Source organism: Ailuropoda melanoleuca, chromosome 2, assembly GCF_002007445.2.
Source record: "Ailuropoda melanoleuca isolate Jingjing chromosome 2, ASM200744v2, whole genome shotgun sequence".
NCBI classification, from domain to species: Eukaryota; Metazoa; Chordata; class Mammalia; order Carnivora; family Ursidae; genus Ailuropoda; species Ailuropoda melanoleuca.
The window spans coordinates 131,520,958-131,541,488 of NC_048219.1; the positions used below are offsets into that span (position 1 = coordinate 131,520,958).

General features: G+C 35.9%; 1 protein-coding gene across 16 annotated transcripts in view; it reads left to right on the forward strand.

Moving 5' to 3' along the window:
* The window catches only part of SLC4A10 (solute carrier family 4 member 10), a 304,114-nt gene that overhangs the window by 273,357 nt on the left and 10,226 nt on the right, over nucleotides 1-20,531 (forward strand). For all 16 annotated transcript variants that reach the window (XM_034654639.1, XM_034654638.1, XM_034654629.1 and 13 more), the window contains 5 exons: nucleotides 3,673-3,924; nucleotides 5,121-5,189; nucleotides 10,560-10,733; nucleotides 11,508-11,630; nucleotides 20,428-20,495. In XM_034654639.1, the coding sequence (XP_034510530.1) occupies nucleotides 3,673-3,924; nucleotides 5,121-5,189; nucleotides 10,560-10,733; nucleotides 11,508-11,630; nucleotides 20,428-20,495 (686 nt within the window). The remainder of the gene's footprint in view (nucleotides 1-3,672; nucleotides 3,925-5,120; nucleotides 5,190-10,559; nucleotides 10,734-11,507; nucleotides 11,631-20,427; nucleotides 20,496-20,531) is intronic.

Here is a 20,531-nt window from a genome sequence, read left to right on the forward strand (position 1 = left end):
TTCAAGAGTGATAGAAGCTGCAAATGTAAAAATTTGAGAAAGCAAATTATCACCTAAATTATATATAGGTATAGACTCGCACTCTAGCTTCTTTTGTTTTCTTACCTAGAAAAGTGGGATAGGCATAGGTTAGCTGACTCCCTTTGAAAAGCATTAGAAATAACTGCTTTTAAAAAAAGCACATTCTCTAAAAGTGGAAAAAAAGATATTATCTTACGAAAAGAAAGTTTCTGTTAAGCTACAACTGTGGGCTTTTCTACATGTTTCTGTAGACAGTTCAGGCTTCTTTTGACATCATTTTTAATAAACAGCAATACAATCTCAGATCACTTGAGTAAATGAATGCATTTGCAACATTCATTTGGCACCACATTCTCTTGATGATTATGGCATTTGATATGTTCTTTTTTGCCCTCTTTGTCAGCCTGGTTCTTCATGTCAATCTATAGTCTTTTATGTGGTTAACTTGACAGATGCAGGAAATTGCTGCCAAGCTTTGAAATGAATTTTTTCAGCAGTGGCATCTGGGTATCAGATGGTCCTCTTGGCTGGCCTCTTGTCTTGCTGCATGTTGGTTTTAGTGGGGTCTGGTGTAGCATCACCTGTTGCTATGCTCCCTTTTCCTCCCATATGTCCATTTCCTGTGATTCATGGATGAAAGTGAGAATAAAAGCTCTGATTCTGTCTTTATTTCAGAAAAAAATCTACAGAAATATGTTAGAAGGTACAGAGTTCTCTCTCTGACAAAAGGATACTTCCCTTTGGCTGTCATGCCTATCAGCTAATAATTTGGGTACAAAGACCAAGTTTTAAGATATCTAATGAAAGGCAAGAAGGATGATGATGATTAATTAGTGGAAGTGCCAGAACTGCTTTATTTCCTTTGATTCACATTAAATTAAGATGCTCCCATTGCTGTACACCATAATCAGGGGGAAATTATATTTTGGTTTTTATTAGAGGCTTGTATTGTACAAAGCTAGCTTTCTAAAGTTAAAAATGAAATTATTCACTTGGAAACCATTATTTTGTTTGCTTCCTGCAATCCAGAGGCCCACTGTTTATATTTGTATTGTCTTTTTAAAACACTAGGTAAGAGCTATAGGAAATCACTATCATGAAGAAGGCCTTCTTTCTATTATTAAGCCCCAGTGAGTGTGGACCCTGGGAAGCTCCAGGGTGTGCTAAAAGGACAAGCCGGACTCTCAGAGCCCCTGTCCTCTGCCCTTCCCTGATGTTTATCTCATGGCTGTTAGCACCTCTTCCATTCTCTCTTAGCAGTACCATAACTTTGCAAAATGGCCCAGGGGGCACTATTCACATCTTGCTTGCTCCCTCACAGGCAGAGGCTTGAGTACTTAGGTCCTTTGCTATTCTACATCCTTCTCACTCCAGGATCCCTAGGACAAAACACTCCTCTCAGCGGTAAAGACATGCTCTTTAAAGGGACCAAAATTTGCGTTCTATTCTATGCAGCCACATCTTCCCAACCGTTCATTCAAAAGGACCAGAAGACCGTAGTGTGGCCCTGGTGAAGCTTCTTCCTATGCCGTTTTGGTTAAGCTGGTACCAGCGTGTTTCTCTTCCCGCTCTCCAGCTCTTAGTGATAAAAACCTTTGCCGAGTTACTTGCAAAAAAGAGTCTCTAGAGTCATATGGACGAGAGAATTTGCATTTAGACATTCTGGTGAACTGGAACACCGCTACGGCTAAGCCACCCCGAGGAAGGGCACTGTGAATTAGTGACAGCAGAGGTGGAAAATGTCCTTTTGTGGGTATCAGCCATTTTCTCCTCACTGTTGTCTCCTGCACTTTTATAATTTCGCAGGGGTAAGCAGAAAGAAAAGGAAGTACAGCCGACTTTAAGAGTGTTTTTCTTAATCAAACAATTAACAAAACAAAATAGAAAAAAAAACAGTATCATGACAAATATGCAACAAATAGGATGTTTCACACTCTAGGCTATATGAGATTTCATAGTAACTAAGAACTGCTTGCAGTTCGGTAAAACTGCCTGTAAAAAAAAAATCAAAATTATTCCTCTAGAAAAACTGGTAATTTCTGCTCATATTCATAATAACAAATGTAATGGCTATATTTATTTCAAATTATACTTATTAAATCTGATTCTGAAAGATGTTTTAATGATGCATATTTTCCTCCAAAAAAGTCAATCTGTACCTTATTGATTGCTTATTGTATGCCAATGATTGCATTAAAATCTATAGGGAATACTGAGAAATTACATGATATGTTACCTGCCCTTAAGAAACACATCTTTTTATTGAGAAGCCTTGAAACAAATGAGTACAAATAAAAATGTATTGTTCAATTGCCAGAATATAATAGTTCCTAACATTTACTGAGTGCTTAGTATGTATCAGACATTGTTCTGAATAATTTTCAAAATTAAATAATGTAATTCTCACAGCAACCCAGTGAAGTGACTCCTGTTATCACCATCATCCTTTTTCAAATAGGGAAACAGAGGCAGAAGAGGTTAAATGATTTGCAAGGGCATTGGTTGAGCCAGTATTTGATCCCAGGCCATGTATCTCCAGAACCTAAGCCCTTAACCACTGTATTATTTGACCTTTCATGAAGTTAGTCATTAACAGTTGGAATGTAAAATAGGCCAAGCCATTTGCTACCTCTGAAGCTTTCCACTGACAATTTCCTATGGGAGATGGGGTGGTGAAGGGAGAGGCAAGTGCTGTTGGCTATTTGCCCTTTAGTTTCTTCCTCAGAGCCCTCAGCCAGTCACCCATGTCTCACTTCCCTGCATCTCCACTCCACATGCCCCCTGCACCTATTTTTTCTCAATTACGTTTCCTGTCTGGTCCTAGAAAGCACTGAAGTTTGCAACACCTGGAGGTCAGTGATAGTGGAGTAGAGAGAAAACACAAAAATTCATTTTAGGGAGAGGCAAATTTTTCTAGTGTTGAAACTGAAACAAATGAGAACAAGATAGAGAGCAAGAGCTGTATCAGGATAAAAATAGGTGTGTATAAGGAAGCTTTGATTCCATGGTATTATTTTTCCCAGTAAGACATTGAGACACCCACCCATTGAGACAAAAGAGGGCAAATGGAAACACGGTGTTTGAGCAGAGTTTCTCTTTAGGAGATCTGATATGAAGGGCTTCTTGAGTCTTGTCAGGAAGTGGTTTCTGTTCACACTCAGGCCATCTGAGCACTGTTGTGGATACGGTCCTTAACTCTGTTTTCTGTTTTCTACCTGGTGTCTGGTACATGGTGTTCGGTGATTTTTTGTATGAATTAATAATGAATGAGTAGATGTATGAATTGTGAGTTAACTTGCCCGTTTAAGGAAACTAAGAGAAGTGACTGTATTTAATAATGACTTGAATTATCCAACAGAAATAGAATGGAAGCTAATGTAATATTAACCCAGACATACATTAAACCTATTAAAGTAGGTTGAAGTTACTATAATCATAATTGTAATAGGAACATCTGCAACTTTTCTTTAAGTGGATTATATATTTTCAGACTGTTACTTTTTTATCTTTAATTTATTTTGCATTTTAGAATCAGTTGTCTGACTCAAGATAGTATCTCTTTTCTATTCTTACTGTTCCATGGTGGTGGTGTCATTTGTCTCTATACTAAATTCAGTTCCTAAGAGAATCCTCTTCTCTTTCTTTTAACAGAAAGGTTGTGGGTACCATCTGGATCTATTGATGGTGGCTGTCATGCTTGGGGTGTGCTCCATCATGGGCCTGCCATGGTTTGTGGCTGCCACTGTCCTGTCCATCACTCATGTCAACAGCTTAAAACTGGAATCAGAATGTTCAGCTCCAGGAGAACAGCCCAAGTTTCTTGGCATTCGGGAACAAAGGGTTACTGGGCTTATGATTTTTATTCTTATGGGTTCATCAGTCTTTATGACCAGTATTCTGAAGGTAATGAAATCTGCCTTTATGAAGTTAAGAGAAGGCAGAATATATTTACTATTGCTTAAGACATTTCATTTAAATCTAAGCCATCAATTTGCAAATACTGAATGGCATGTGACAAAAGTGATGAATTTCTTTACCATGTTTATATAACTTCTTAATGGGGGAAGTTAAGTGCTGTGTTTTGGAAACCTTAAATACAGAAGAAATTTAGCCTGGCAATGTGTAAATATTACTGTAATTTTGAAATAGTTATCAAGTTATGGGGAAAAGTCACTCATTATTTCTAACTGATTTGTGATCTGAATTCACTGCAGGCCTACATGAACTAAAGTCTCTATTTTCTTGTCAGATGCATTTGCAATTAACATTACCTAGTATAAGATAGAGCTGCAGAGATGAGCCACGTAATGGTCATGGCCACATATGCAGTTTTGTATATTAAATATTTCATGAAACTACTGCATGGGCCTCACCATTGTATATACTTATTTTCTTCACATTGAAAATAATTGAGTCTATTTTGAAGAGCTTTAAAGAGTAATTATTTTGTCATAGAATTTTGGTAGATATTACCAAGGTATGTCAATTGTATTTTAAATTATAACTCATTTTAGTTGTCTATAATTTGAATGTTCTAATGGAATGATTTAATCATTTATATGAGTTTATTTATATTTAATCCTTTATGTAAGCATATTTGCAAGAATTAATTTCTGTTATATAAGTAATTATAGAGCTACAATTATGCTGAGCTATTCCAATAAAAAGAGAAAAACTGAAGAGTCTACATGTTTGCAAATATCTGGCATAATGTCAGAACATCTAGATGTTAGTTCCATTCTTCATCTTTAATCCGAATATCTTACCGTTGTGAAACAAAATACAAATTTCTCTAAAGTAGAATCATAATAGTAGTTAATATTTTTATATGCCCTTTTATAGGTTTTGACCTATTAAATAATCATAACAACCCTATTATTACCATCCCTTTTTAGATACACACAGGAAAACTTAAGTAACTTACCTAAGGTTATGCAGCTAAAAAGTGCTAAAGCTAGGATTTGAACCCGGGGCTTCTGGCTCTGCCCTATATTGCTTCTAAAATATTATTTTTCTGTGTTTTTCTTTGGTAAGTGAAAAATAGCATGACCAGTTATTTGAAAATAACTTGTATATTTTCTCCAATTGTTCTTTTACAGTTTATTCCCATGCCAGTGCTGTATGGAGTGTTTCTTTATATGGGTGCTTCATCTCTAAAGGGAATTCAGGTAAATTGCTTACAGTAAACCACGCACGTCTGTGATCACTTATCTTAAGTCTATTGATGCTAAATCATGTGATAACTAAGAAAATGACATCATCTGAGGAGCAGCTTTCAGACCACAATTAAATTTCTTCAAACTGGTTCATAATCTTAAGGTACTTTTGTTTACCATAAGTTATATTAAAACTGTATAAGGTTTAGACTTTACAACCCTCTTAGAAAATGCATAACAGTACATTTCAAAATATAACCAAATGCTTGTAATCTTTGAACTGTAATCATGTATATGGAGCAGAAAAGAAGAACTGTATGCACAAAGATGTTCATTGTAACACATACTATCAAAATATTGGAAATAACCCAATTATCCATCAGCAGTAAAATAATTAAGTGGTCTATGTTACAGTCATTTAAGATTGGTAATTATGATGGCCATAAAAGGAACATGGTGAAAATGCTTATGGCTTAATGCAGAGCAAAAAGATAGGAAAACAAGCTGTACCTACCATATAGGTTTATAAAGCTGTAAGTGTGAATGGATCAAAAAAGAAGGTAGAGATATAAAAACAATTTATTAAGGTAGTGAGATCCTGGGTGATTTTTTTTCCTTTTATGTTTGTTTTTTCTATTATTAGTACAATGATATTTATAGAATTTTTTTTTTAATTAAACTAAAAATAAAGGTATAGGGTAAGGCAATTTCAAGGTATAAAGGAAAACTTATTAGTTAAGTAAGTATTGGTTTAATATAGTTGTATTAATTTTCTATTAACAAATTATATAACAATTCATAACAAATTAAAATGAACTTAGTGACTCTTAAACAATGAACATTTATTATCTCACAGTTTGTGTGGGTCATGAATTTGGGAACAGATTAGCCAGGTGGTTCTGGCTCAAGATGTCTCATGTAGTTGCCATCAGGTTGTGGACAAGAGCCGCAGGCATCCAAAAGCTTGACTAAGACTGGAGGACCTACATCCAAGATGGCTTATCACACAGCTGTGGGAAAAGGCATCGGTTCCTCTGTGGCTGTTGGTAGGAGGCCTCAGTTTCTGGCCAGACAGGCTCTCCATAGGACATTTAAGTGCCCTCATGACTTGGAAGCTAACTTCCGTCAGAGTGAGCAACGTGAGAGAGAGTGAGGGTGAAGTCACTGTGCCTTTTGACTTAGTCTTCAAAGTTACACATGGTCACTTCCATTTTTTTCTATTTGCTAGAGGTGAGTCATTATGTCCAGCTTGCACACATGGAGGGAAATTAGACTCCATCTCTTGAAGAGGCATTATTGAAGAATTCATGGACACATTTTAAAGTAACCACAATGGTATCCTATATCTTTGGAGAGGCGGTTGGCAAATTCTTCATGCTCAGGATACTATAGTGGCTTGAATAGTGTTCTCCCCAGTCATGTCCACCTGGAATCTCAGATGGGACATTATTGGGAAATAGAGTTTTTGAAGAAGGATTAGTTATGGATCTCAAGATGAGCTCATTCAGCATTTAGGGTGAACCCTAAATACAATGATGGGGGTCTTTATAAGAAGAACGGATGCAGAGAGACCCAGGGAAGAAAGCCACATGATTTCTACTTAAATTTGCCTTTGAAAAATCTTATCTCCTCACTTAACATCATTGATCTAAAACACTTAAATTTTCTTGAAAGGAGAATTTTGAGGGTTATTTATTGTAAAGTGTAGTTCATTTTTTGTTGGCCAAAGGAAAACATAAACTGCTGCTTTTTCTATGACACAGCTAGTTTCATTGCTGTTCAAAGACATGAAAGAAAAGTTACCTATTATGAATTTGTTAAATTCACACATGTGAAGTGGAGCACAGGGTGCTGGATGGCAAGCTGTGGGTCAAGGATAGACTAGAAGAGAAATTGAAGTAGATAATTTATCACTCACAGGTCCGGGAGGAAGTACCTTAAGTGTCTGTATGGGGAAGTCAAGGCAGAGTGCAGACAGAGAAAGAATCAAGACCTGGGGCACATGCCTTTGTTAGGATTTGTGGGTGGAGTGCTTTGGGGTTTCTGGTCTAAGGCTGATTGATCAATTCAAATAAAAAGCAGAGTTTTGGTAAGCACCAGGCGGGTCTTATCTAAGGAGCACATAAGGGGAAGGCCCTGGAAGTTAGGGGAGACTATTGACTGCAAGGACATTTGGGGGAGTCATCTCAGGAACTTACATTTACTTGTGACTCTGCTGGCTGTTATCTAGGGCATGTGCCTACATGAGGAACTAGTGTCGATTCAGGTGACCACAGGCTGCTTAGCCAAACAAAATGGATGCCGAGGCAGAAAACCATGGGGTAGCTTAGCTAAACTCTTGACACCAAGGGACAGGGAGCACAGAAACCCTCTTCCTGAATGAACAACCAACCAGTTTCAGACTTTGGGAGAAGAAAAAGCACTTCAGCTTTAGGAAGGTACTAGATGTCAGAACTGAGGCAAAATTTCGATATGAAGTCATTGAAAGATCACTGGACACCCAAAATAGGTACTATGACTGTTCTTCCTTACGCTTGGGTAAAATTTACTTGGGAGAGGGAAATGGTTGAGAAGTGTGTTATGCATTTAAATTTTACTCTAATAAGATTTAATTTGCTCATTTATAATTTCATGTATGAAAAGTGTATTTTGAAAGACTTGGTTTGGTAAGGCAGATAGAGAAGAGTACTGAAGGGGTTTTGTTTATTTGTTTTACTGTTTTTTGCCTTTGGCAAAAGTTCCACGAGTACTAATTTCATCTGTAAGTGAAAAGTATTTATTATTAGGCCCCAGGCTCACATAAATACAGCAGCAGAAGTTTAAGAAACAAAGTAAAATCATTTTGATAGGTTTCAACAGATTTTTCCCCCTAATTCCACTCACATGATTTTATACCCATGAGGTTTAGAACTAAACAAGAATGTCAAGTTTTGGAATTATTTGGGGTGTGAATCTCTCAAATGAAAATTGAGGAAAACATTATTAAAGGCCCATGAGAAAAGTATAATGAGTTTTAAATAGCACAGATGAAGCAGTAAGCAGGGTCTCACACTGAGAAACAAGGTTAGTGAAGATTTAAGTGAACCCCCAACTCAGAAAGTCGAAATTCCTATTTGGGATTTTGTGGCTAACTGCGTGGAGGAATGGAATATTGATATTAGGACAAGATAAAAGCTAAGTGCAAAACTCAGGATACATATATCATGATTATCGTTACTTGAGTAGTAATATGCATGTACTGAGTACCAATAGTTCAAGGAGTATGTCAATTAGTTACCTTATATGTTGAAGGAACTTATGTGCTACCTGATTGTTTGGCAATATTATGAAACATATTATCTAGGCTTCTCACTGTGCAACATGGCAGAAAAAACAGATCACAGTGTTCTTACGAATGCTGTTTCTGTACTCAGATATATAACCACATCTATATTCATTCCAACACTTCAGGAATCCAAAGTAAAGCAAATGTGCCATTTAAACAATAACAATTGAAGCACCCACACACTGAAGTACACTTATGCAATAACAGCTTCCCAAATGGAGAAATGGTGGCTGGGAAAAATGAGTTCTATAGAAACTGAAACATTCAGTTATAAGCCAGAGGATTTTACTTTATTTCTTCCCTATTCCCACCTCCACCAATCACCAAATTTTCTTTGTTTAATGACTGTACCTTAAAGAGATATTTAGGAGATAGGAATAAGAAGACCTAATGAAATATTTGGAGACAATACGGAGAAGGATGAACCAAGAAAAAGAAATTCAGCACTTGGTACTTGCATGGAAGTACATTTCAATAAATGATTTTGGAAGGCATTAATGAATATAAATAAGTACATGAACAGTGGATGAAGTAAGCTACATATGATTCTGGTTTAGATGACTGAGGGAAGAAGGGTAGGCAGGCTGTGCCATAAGTCAAAGGACCCAGAAGAAAAGATGGATTTGAGTTTGAGGTTCCTATTATATTGTTAAATATATTAATATGTAATATTACATATTATAGTAACATCCTTTTGTATTATTTTATTTTATTTTTATATTTATATATTTTATATTTTTAATAAAGTTTATATTTATATATTTTATATTTACATTTTATTCATTTTGTTATTAATTATATATTATATTAACATCTTTTTTTAACCAAAACTTGCATAAAAAAAGGATGTTTGACCCTAACATTTAACCCCATGGATATTTGTCCCTTGGCATTTTGGAGTAATTTTGGGGTATTTGATGAGAATTGGTTACAGTTTTTTTCATAAATTAGCCAAGAAATAAAATCAAATATCATTCTTTGAAGTAATAGACATTACTATAGGAATGGCATGAAATATCACTGATGGTGCTTGAGACTATCATTTTCTAAATAACCACTTCTTGTTGGAAACATTAGAAACTGTAAAAATTTTCCTGAAAAAAATTAAACAAAATGGTCCACGTAAAATAAAACTAACATGCAGCACAATTCGTTAGTGAGTAAAATGTGATTGAAGTTTTAAGCTTCTTGTGAAAATTTAATCTATAAAATTTGAATTGAGAAAATTTGCTTTGGTAGATAAAAATCAAAATTGAAAGTGGAGCAATAATACCGTATAGTCCAAAAATAATTGTACTGTCTTCATGGTAAAATTTAAACAGAAATAACTGTTCCAGGTGAAAATAATTTTAATAAAATACAATTGAAAACATTGTAAATGGCTTGACAGTACACTAGAAGAAACTGAACAAGAAATCAAATTAACAAAGTTTGCTCTGAAAGAGACTTGATTAACAGTAATTCATCTAGGTTAAATCTTTGTGGCTAAGCTGTTGTGTTTGTAAAAACAGCCTCAAAACCTCGTTGGGGGTCAATGTGGCGAGGCCAAAACAGCAGAGTCAACACATCCCACTCGGCAGCAGGATGTGGGTGGAGAGCTCTGGCAAGAGAGAGCTGAAGTAGAGACCTAGGTCTGGGAGTCTCAACAAGCATGTGAAAGTTGAAAGCATGGGTATGGATGAGCTCTTTTAGGAAAGAAGAGGACAGAGAATGGACCATGATGCTTAGTGGGCAAATAAAAGGAAGAGCTTTGTGTTGTGATAATGAAAAAGAGGATGGTGATTACGTTTTGTCTCTCAAGGCTACACTCTCCCAGGTAGCAACGGTTAGCACTGGCTTTAATATTTTTAAACTCTTCTAAACTCTTATAGCCTGTCTCCATATGCAATAAATGTGGATATTATGAAACGGAAATTATGCATTTGAGTGTATGCATATCAGTCCCATTGTCCTGATGCCCAGCTGTCAACTTAAGTGTGATATTTTGGACCATATTAAACATCTACTTGTCTTACTTTATTGTCTCTAAAAAGCAATTTAGTCTGTTTATCTTTTAGTTCTTTGATAGAATAAAGCTCTTCTGGATGCCCGCAAAACATCAACCAGATTTTATATATCTAAGGCATGTACCACTTCGAAAAGTCCATCTCTTCACAGTGATTCAGATGAGTTGCCTTGGCCTTTTGTGGATAATAAAAGTTTCAAGAGCTGCTATTGTCTTTCCCATGATGGTATGAAATTTCTAAGTCAATTTTTTTTCTCCTCCTCTGATTTTCTGCTCTCTTTGGAAACACATAAAATTGAAATTGGAACAGTAGAGTCATTTTGAACAATTATGGGAAACCACGATGTAAACTTTAGCTGCTAAAGCTAGTGACTAAGATAGGATTTGAGATTATATGTGAATTTCCGTGATTCATTTTAGTTTTGTCTCTATCATTCTAAATATTCATAATGGTTTGAATTAATTGAAGTTGGGTAGAAAAACAAACTTCCAAAATGTAACATTAAAGATACACTAGCAAATCTGAAAAACTCGGAGGTGGTTAAAATTAAATTTTATTAAATATTTTGGATAAATTTCAAATACTTCCAAAAATATAGTGAATTTGAATGACTATTAATTAAAATACTATCAGCATAGATAAGAATGGTTTAATGTTCATTTAAAATAATGCAAACTATTAACTACATCTATTTGAGAAACAGTCAAATGTATTTTGTAGGTTTTTCTTTTTTCTTTTTTCTTTTTTTTTTTTTTTTTGAGATAGCTTCTTTAAGTGACTCCTTTGCTGGATAAAATCAGAGCTGTTATTCTGGGGTTGTGGTAAGAAAAGGAAATGAAGGATGCAAAAGCACAATGTCTATTATACACACATGTCTTCAAGTGTCACTTTAATATCAGTCTTACTTGAAATTGACTTGTTTCCACCAAAAAAACAACAAAGCTTCCTCTCCCATTTTTATTTTTTCCCTGTTTTAAATTATTTTATTATTTGCTTCAGGTGTTAGCTCTGGTATTTGTAAGAAAACTGATGGACTTTTTGTTTACGAAACGGGAACTCAGCTGGTTGGATGATTTAATGCCCGAGAGTAAGAAAAAGAAACTAGAAGATGCTGAAAAAGAAGTAAGTCAGAGTGAAATCGATATCTTACAAAGAGAAGCAAATGGAACACTTGCACAGTAACAGCTCCTTGCAAAACCAAATCATTGTGTTTATCTTTAGATAGCGGTTACTAACAACCACAGGTGGACTATTAATGTTTGGAAAATTAATGCTTAAATTCATGAAGTTGAAACTTGAACACAGATCTTACATGAGGAAACCAAACCCTTGTGAAATATGCAAACACTTTGTACTTCATTATCCAAATTGTGAGCTTTGCTTTTCTATTCCCTCCCTTGTGGATGGCAGAACCTTACTGATGCTTAACTGTTTCCAAGTTATGGTCCCTCAATGGTTGCTTTTTGGTTGAATATGTGAGAAGGAATGAAAGAGACAGTATTCTTGTTGGTATTTTTCTAAGGAACAAAATTTTAATGGCAAGATTCTAATTCCAATCAGAAGATAAAAGAAGTTATTTTTGAAATAGATGAAATGCTTATGATCTGATCTGCTTTCAAAGTGATTTAAGATCAAGTAAGTGTAGTTTGAAAAAACTGCGGGATTTAATTACTTCCGTGGACTACTGATCTATCCTATTCTGTTTCATGCATTAAGATGATTTGTTTTACGTTTTATGGCATATTTAAAGTTCATGTGTAAGCCTGGGTCTCCTTTGAACGCTAGTGACCATAATATTTTTAAAAAGTGCTTTCTATAAAAACTACAAAGGGTCTATATGAAAAAGAAAAATGACCAGTATACCGTTTACCAGCATGATTGAGTTCATAGATTGTAAAACATAAGAACAACATTTCCATGTGAATAGAAATGAAGATGAAAGAAAATATTTGGTGAGAATTCTTTCCACTTTTCCTTCTTCTGCAAGGGGGTCTGTACATATGCTCAGTTTTCTGTCTACAGCATAGCTTCCCAAACCATGGATATATTCCTCTCTCATTTGGGGAATTTGTTTGCAAACATTTCAGTGGTTCTAGGTTTTACTCAGTCAATTGGTGAAGTCAGATTAGGCCACAAAGTCTAATGAAATTTCTCCTCAGGTGTTCTTACAAGTATGGCTCTCTAATGTGTGACTGGCTGGCGTTCCTTTACTTTTCTGTAGTGTCCCATCGCTGACAATGGATTCCCACTTTAGAGATTGATCATGATGATGTATCTTAATTTTGCACATTTATCTTAATTTTCCCAAGTAATGGAGAAGGAATACTTAGAAACATATGTCTACTAATATTAATACAACATCAGAAATTTCATAAAATTATCATTATTTCTTTATTTTTCTGTTTGACATATTCTTATTTGAGTATGAGAGATTTTTAAAAATAATGCCTTAACTAGGATATTTCTTTTTAGGCTTTAGTAAAGGTTTGGTCTCCTCCTCAGATACCATTCAAGAAGAATATGACAGAATTTGGTATAAATTAAATGTAAATAAGATGGACACTGGAATATAAAAATTCTGTAGGTTTAAATTATCTGTACTGGATATAATTAAAATTATGCAGGTTGAAGATAATCCCCAAGAAAGTGTATATTCCAAAGAAGACAAGTCTGAATATAAAACTCATTGACCCTGAGACAATTATGAATATAAAACTCATTGACCATATCCCTTCAGTCTTTCTGATAACGAGAATACTATTAAATATACTAAGGCAGTAAACTTATAAATGTAATTTTGCTTTAATTTCCTGCTTTGATTTCCTGTTCAAATGTCTCTACTACTTCCATAGAAAAAGTTAACAAGAGCCCCAGCCATATAATCATCACTTTCACAGCATTCTCCCTAGGCTATATCCATACCATGGAACATTCTTGCCCTTTTAGAACTTTGTAAAATGAAAAATGATATGTATATATAACGTATTATGTTTAATATTCTTCCCTTTTTTTCATTTAAGGAAAATTTTAGATTCACCCTTTATGTGTCTATGAAATTGGGGAGAACAAATTTGATAGTAATCATAAATTTATTCTCATCTGTCATTTCCATTGCCTAGAACTGCTCCTGAAGCTGCGTATGTATGGTATATGGACATGTGCCAGATGTCCATTTTGAAATTTATTAATCTCATATAGGCAGAGACCCTATTCAAATAAGCTTCTAACTTTTTTACATCATAAATCCTCTATACTCCAATGGGTGTTTACTGTTTTTTGATTATGAAAACATGTATTTTAGAAGTAATCAAATCTTACTAAATTTCCTAGAATTTGTGTTTTCCAAAAGGAGGCAAAAATAGATTAAAGATTTATTGAGGCAAATTTACTGCTGTATCCTTCAGATCTGAGTATGAGAAAAAGTAGGGGGAAATGCCTTGCAATACGTTAATCAGGCAGATTTACAGACCTTTAAGATCGGAAATAGATTAATGTGATGATGCTTGCGCGTGAACCCCACTGCATGGAAAGAACCAAGAGAATCAATAATACAATGAGGACATAATTCATTATTGAACATTTAAATATAGTTCTGACCAGTGCCAAGAAAGATAACTCTCCATCCGACAACTGGAGAGGAAGTTTAAAGATGTTCACTTTCTAACTTGGAATTAGTTACTAAAAGTGTATGATGAATATAGCAAACGGGATGATTTAAGAAGGATTACACTAGAGCTTAAATTCTGGTTGGTTTTCTATTTGGTCACCCAGATATCCATATTTCATTTTCTTGAGGCTATGGACTCTACTGATGGCTGTGATCTTCTTACAGTGGCATCTTATACCAAAGCGCAGTCTTCTAAGAAATTGTGTGTTCAGGTGGTAAATGAACAAGTTCTCCAGAAATGCTGCATTTCTGTCATTGTTCAAATTAATTGAGTAACTTTGATTGTGATCTGGAAAGATGGTAAATAGCAGAAAATGTTCAGCTCCCTGAGACTCGAATTTAAAGTAGGCTCACCTCTTGTCCTTTTGATGATAGTTACAAGCTTGTACCTTTATCCTCCAGGGTTTTCTTATCAGTAGCCTGCTTCTGGTCTTATGGCATTGAGAAAACATTAGTTTGACCTTAAAATTCAATAATGAGTTAAGCAGAATAAATAGCTACACAGGCCAGTCCAAGGTCGCAGAGCTTCTGTTCCAAATTTTCATGTACTTCATGCATATGCATATGCATATGCTTCAGTTTTTAGAAAGAAAGGATTATAATCAGGATAGAAATGAATATTGGAACCCTGACATTTTGCACATTGCTCTGTGTAAAGGGAAGACTGCAGAATCAAATTCTGGATGTCCAAATGTGCTCAGAGTACCAACATGCTTTCCTTCCTACTTAAATATTCTCTAGGACATTGTACACATTTGACAAAAGGGCTGCTGTTAAAAGCAGAAAGCCCCAGCAGAATGTTCACTCCTGGGTGGGGGTGGGGGTAGAAGGCAGCTCATGTTAGATAAATCCTGAAAATTCAGCTCTGGGCAGCGATCATGATATTGACACTTCTTGGTTTACGGGAGGTTCATTCTAACATATATGCTATGGGAAAAAACAAAAAGAGGCAAGTGAGACTTGTGATCTGTATGAAGAAGGATCATGAGCAAGGCCAAGAAGATGAAAAAGCAAACTAAGAACAAGTGCAATTAATGCAATTAAACAAATTACAGGGCAGGTCTTACTGCTAAGAAAGATGAGAATTGGTTGTGGATTGGGGAAGCATGACCTAATTATTACACAAGCAAATGTTAGTTCTAATTAAATCTTAGAGTAAGGCGAACATATTCTGCATCAAGCAGTGATTTTCAAAGTGTCGTTCTAGGACCTCTGCTGCATCAGCCAACACCTGGCAACTTGTTAGAAATGCAAATTCTTAGACCACATTCCAGACCTATTGAATCAAAACTCTGCAGATAGGCCCAGAAATATGGAGACTCCAGGTCCTTCTGATGCATGCTAAAATGTGAAATAAGACCTTTTCTAAAACCACAATATCTATATCTCCAGAATATAATCTTCTAAATCCGAGGTTACTCTATCAAAAGTCCTGTATTTTATAATAATTTAGATAAGTCACTTAGAGATATTGAACCAAATATTCTGATGAAAACATGTCACATCCAATTATTTCTATGAATTCTATATAGACTACTCCTCCCCATTTTTCCTTTTTAGCTTTCATTGTTGAAGTGAGTAGTTGTATGTATTGACTGGTTCTTCTATCTATTGGAAATTTTAATACATACCTCTTAGACACATCACATTTTATGACTTTCAAAGTAGTGTGTGTGTGTGTGTGTGTGTGTGTGTGTGTAACATTTGCAGCATTATCTGTTTTATTAGTAATCAAAGAAGGAAGTGGTCCGACACTTACATTCTATAGACTTTGTTTTTCTCTTGGATAAAATAAAGGGGGGTCAAATTGATTGTTGAAGTCCCTTCCATTTTTTAAGATCTAAGAATTCTAAAATTGCTGAATATTTTCTCTAATACTCTAACCATCTTTGTGAACATTGGCTCTCCGCTGTTGTTCCTACTTTGAGCTATTTGAGGGTTCCTGCAGTTACAGATTTTACCTGAGAAGTGGATACAGTAACAGATGCTGCCTAGTTCACTAAAGGTAGAGCATTTGTCATGATAGATGAATGATTTTTATGCTATCACAAAATATAATTCAGATCCATACTTCCTGCCAATCAAAAGACACCACAGTTTTTTAAAAAGATCCCATTTATTTATTTGAGAGAGAGAATGCATACGTCCAAGAGAGAGCACAAGTGGGGGGAGGGGCCGAGAGGGAGGGAGAGGGAGAAGCAGACTCCCCCTGAGCAAGGAACCCGATGTGGGACTCGATCCCAGGACCCCAGGATCATGACATGAGCAGAAAGGCAGACACTTAACTGACTGAGCCACCCAGGTGCCTCAAAACACTCCACAGTTTAACTCCAGTTTTATTTTTTACTTAGCACAGGCCTTTGGCTCTAGCCAGACTTGTTGTTCATTGTCATATTTATTTCTACTTTTTATTCTTGGCCTACATTGTTTCTGGAGTTTCTTCCTTTCCTCTACCAAACTGATCAAATAAGACTGGCTCAGATACTACTTCCCCTCTTCCTGTATTTTGTACAGTGACCCTTCTCATCCTCTGAGAGAACAGTGTATGTCTTTTCATTGCTATCGCACCACTACCGAGCGGAATACTGCCATGTAGATTACGTTTAATACATAGTTCATAAATGGATTCATGAGTAGCTCCTGGAGTACTCACTGTGTGCCTAGCATAAGCATGCTGAGTAAGTGTTTTGAGAGCCATTGATCAGATTTGTTTTTTTTTAAGCCTCGATTTTCCTGCCTTTTACTAGATATTGCATTAACTATCCTTCACTTATGTAGTATCTGAAAAACGCTTTGACTATCTTAATTAAAAGGTGGCATTCAAATCACAGCATGAGTAGTCCTCTAGTCAAATTGGTGAAACCCATCAAACATTCTTGGGTAAACTTGGATCATCATCCTTTAACATCTTCACCACGTTGTAGAACTCGGCGTAGTTTTGATGGACCCCCATGTAAATGAAGCGCTACATGGAACTCATTTTAAGGTACTTCTGACTCAGAAACTGATGGATACCCAGTTAGCTTTGTGCTCTCACTCTCTTTTCCTGTACGATTGAGATAAACTAGGTTGTCATTGTCGTGACGGCCAATGCCTGATTTGACTGTTCCTCCCCAGAAAGTCTCAAATTTTTGGCTTCCTCACAGTGCTGCCTGGGATGCAGCCGGCCCTCCATCCCTGAGCTCGGGGGCCCACCCAGCTTCCTTCTGGCACTGAAGGCAGCGGCTGCTCCGCCACCCTTCTCTTCAGATAAGCATGGCTTGGAAATGCTATCTTTAGAGGTGATGAGTTTTTGTTTGGATAGAATTATGACTAGTATAAAGCCCACACATGCTAACAAGCCACAGAGTGCAAAATAATTATTGAAAGCAATTTGAGAGAAAAGTGGAAAATCATCTGAGGAAAAAACAAAATTGTTCCCAAAGCTTTGGTCCAATTTTTTGCTGTTACATTGAATCCTGAGCTTTAGTTTTCTGCTGCCAGGTCACCTAAGCACTGATGGCACTGTTCTCTCTCTCTCTCTTTTTAAATTTCACTCTTTATTAAACCTTTCTACATACCTTCTTGATATTTTATTCCAAGTTAGTCAGAAAACATACTATATATCAAGCTTACCTTCCAGTAGACAACTGAGAAAAGAATTGCATTTTGCTTGTATCTTGGTTTTACTTAAATAGCATTTGGGATCACTGAGTGTTTTCTCTTATGTCCCTCCATGTGTATTAAGGTAATGTTTCTATAGAAAAAATAAACTTCTTTACCTTAAAGAGTACACATGCTCAGTCCATGGCCTCAGTGTTGTGCATGTAAGTTAATATGACATATGTATTATGTTCCATATATAGTGACTAACCCATTTGCAAGGCATGCCTTATTCCAGGCTGCAGATTAGCTCTGCTCAAATGCTAAAATGTGTGATTTCAAACCAGTGGTATTGTCTACTCATTTTGAATTAGTTTTAATAGTACTGCCAATGACAAGAGAAATAGGCATACTATACATGTAATAATATACAATAATATAGATATTATATATATAGTATATATATATATACACTATAAGATATACATATATAAGGTATATCAGATGATATATTACATGTATATTTTTTGATATTTGTATTTCTTAAAAGAAAAAATATTCTTGAAAAACAACGGAGAAAGAGAATAGGATTAGTTCCTGTAACATAAAGGGGTAACAGACAGGTGCCATTAGTACTGCAGAGCACAAATGTAAGAAAGGGTTTATGGTTGGCCAGGGCAGGAACTTGTAAGCGAAGAAGAAGCAGAGCCATGCAGTTCCCTGGCTTCTCCGTTATTACACAGCATTGGCTGGCGTAGGTATCTGTATGCAGCATGGTTAAGGTCCCAGCAGAAGAGCCTGCCTTGGTCAGTAGGTTGGATGTGTACAGAGAGCACTCCAGGAGTGAAAATGAGAGCTGAGTGTAATGCCTACATTACATTTTATATTCATAGGTTAGCTGAACAGGCTCTAGAAAACACTGTTTCTTTAAGTAACAAGAAATACGGCAAGGACTCTTCAGAGGCAGCATGTAAGTTGAGGCCAAGGTCTGGATGGTGGTAAGAATGGCCTTGCCTGCCAGAAATGACATCAGCCAAAGGTCATGTCTTTCTGGAAGCTCAGTTAGATCAGCCAAGATACTGCTAAGTTACTAAAAGAGGGATGAGCCTCCAGGGTCATCCTATTTTCTCTAGTTCTTCATCTCTAACTTATAATTCCATTTCCAATATTATGCATCCATAAAAATGAATAAGGTCTTGCCATTAGCGACAATACATGTGCACCTGGAGGGTAGTACACTGAGTGAAATGTCGGACTAAGAAAGACAGTTGCCATATGATTTCACTCATACATGAATGAATCTAAAAATCAAGACAAATGAATAAAGAAACAAAAAGAATCAAAACTATAAATACAGAGAAAAAACTAATGGCTGCCAGAGAGAAGGGGTGTTGGGGGATGGGCAAAATACGTGAAAGGGAGTGGGAGATACAGGCTCTTGGTTATGGAATGCATAAGTCACGGAATAAAAGGCACCGCATAAGGAATATAGTCAGTGGTATTGTAAGAGTGTTGTATGGTGACAGGTGGTAGCTATGCTTGTGGGCATAGCATAATGCATAGAGATGTTGAATCACTATGTGTACACCTGAAACTTCTGTAGCCTGTGTGTCAGCTATACTCAAATAAAAATAAATAAAATAAAATAAAATTCCATTTCTGGAGTTAGAGCTAATGATTCTAACATTTTTAAATGGCCCTCAATTGTTCTCTGAACTTGAGCACTGCTAATTGACCCATTTGAAAATAAATTCATTATAAAGGAGTTATAATCTATAGATAACTAAATTTTTTTTGGTACTTGGAAAAAGGCTGACAACATTATTGAAAACTAAACCATGAATTTAATACGGTGGGATAAGATTATCTGTATCCTAAAGATATGGTTTTAAAGTGTTATATATGAAGAAATGAATACATGAAGTATTTCTATCCTTTGGGGAAGGGTAGGGTATTGTCATTGTAAGAAGAAATCTGCGGCATAAAACAAAAGCCTACAATATGTCTAGTGGAAAGCACACCTGTGTTTTGGTCCATATAGGAAGTTATCTTTTGTCTTGGAAAAAGTCTCTAGAGCAGTTGTTCTCAAAGTGTAATCTTAGACCAACATAATCAGCATCACCTGGGAACTTACTAGAAATGTAAATTCTTGGGCCCTACTCCAGACCTACTACTGAATCAAAGACTCTGGAGGTGGGGGCCTAGCAATCTGTATTTTTTTAAAGCCCTCTAGGAGATTCTGACGTAAAATAAAGTTTGAGAACCACTGCGCTAAGTATATCCTTCATTCCCCTCTAACAGAGCATTCTGGGATTGTGATTTAAATTGTATAACAATGAAAACAATTACATTGCCCATACGTTTTTCATTTTAAGATTTGGATTATTAAAAAAAAAATCTGCTTGGAAATTAACCACATTTTACATTGAGTGACATGAAGGAGATTGTTGTTAGCATTTAAATTACTTTGTGGTATGAGACTCTCATTAATTACTTATGTTCTTGGTAGCTGGTGCTTTATTGAGAGGACCTGTGCTAGCATTAATAAGTGCAAACAAAGTGAAGGTCCTGAGGTTAATGAGATAGTGAAACATTAATCTGTGTTTCTTCTTTAATGTAAAATGGAGACTCATCAGGTTCACTTCATATATTTTACATTTGTCTTTCCAGGAAGAACAAAGTATGCTCGCTATGGAAGATGAGGGCACGGTGCAGCTCCCTTTGGAAGGGCACTATAGGTAAGATATACATGTAAAAGCTCTGAGTCATGGAAC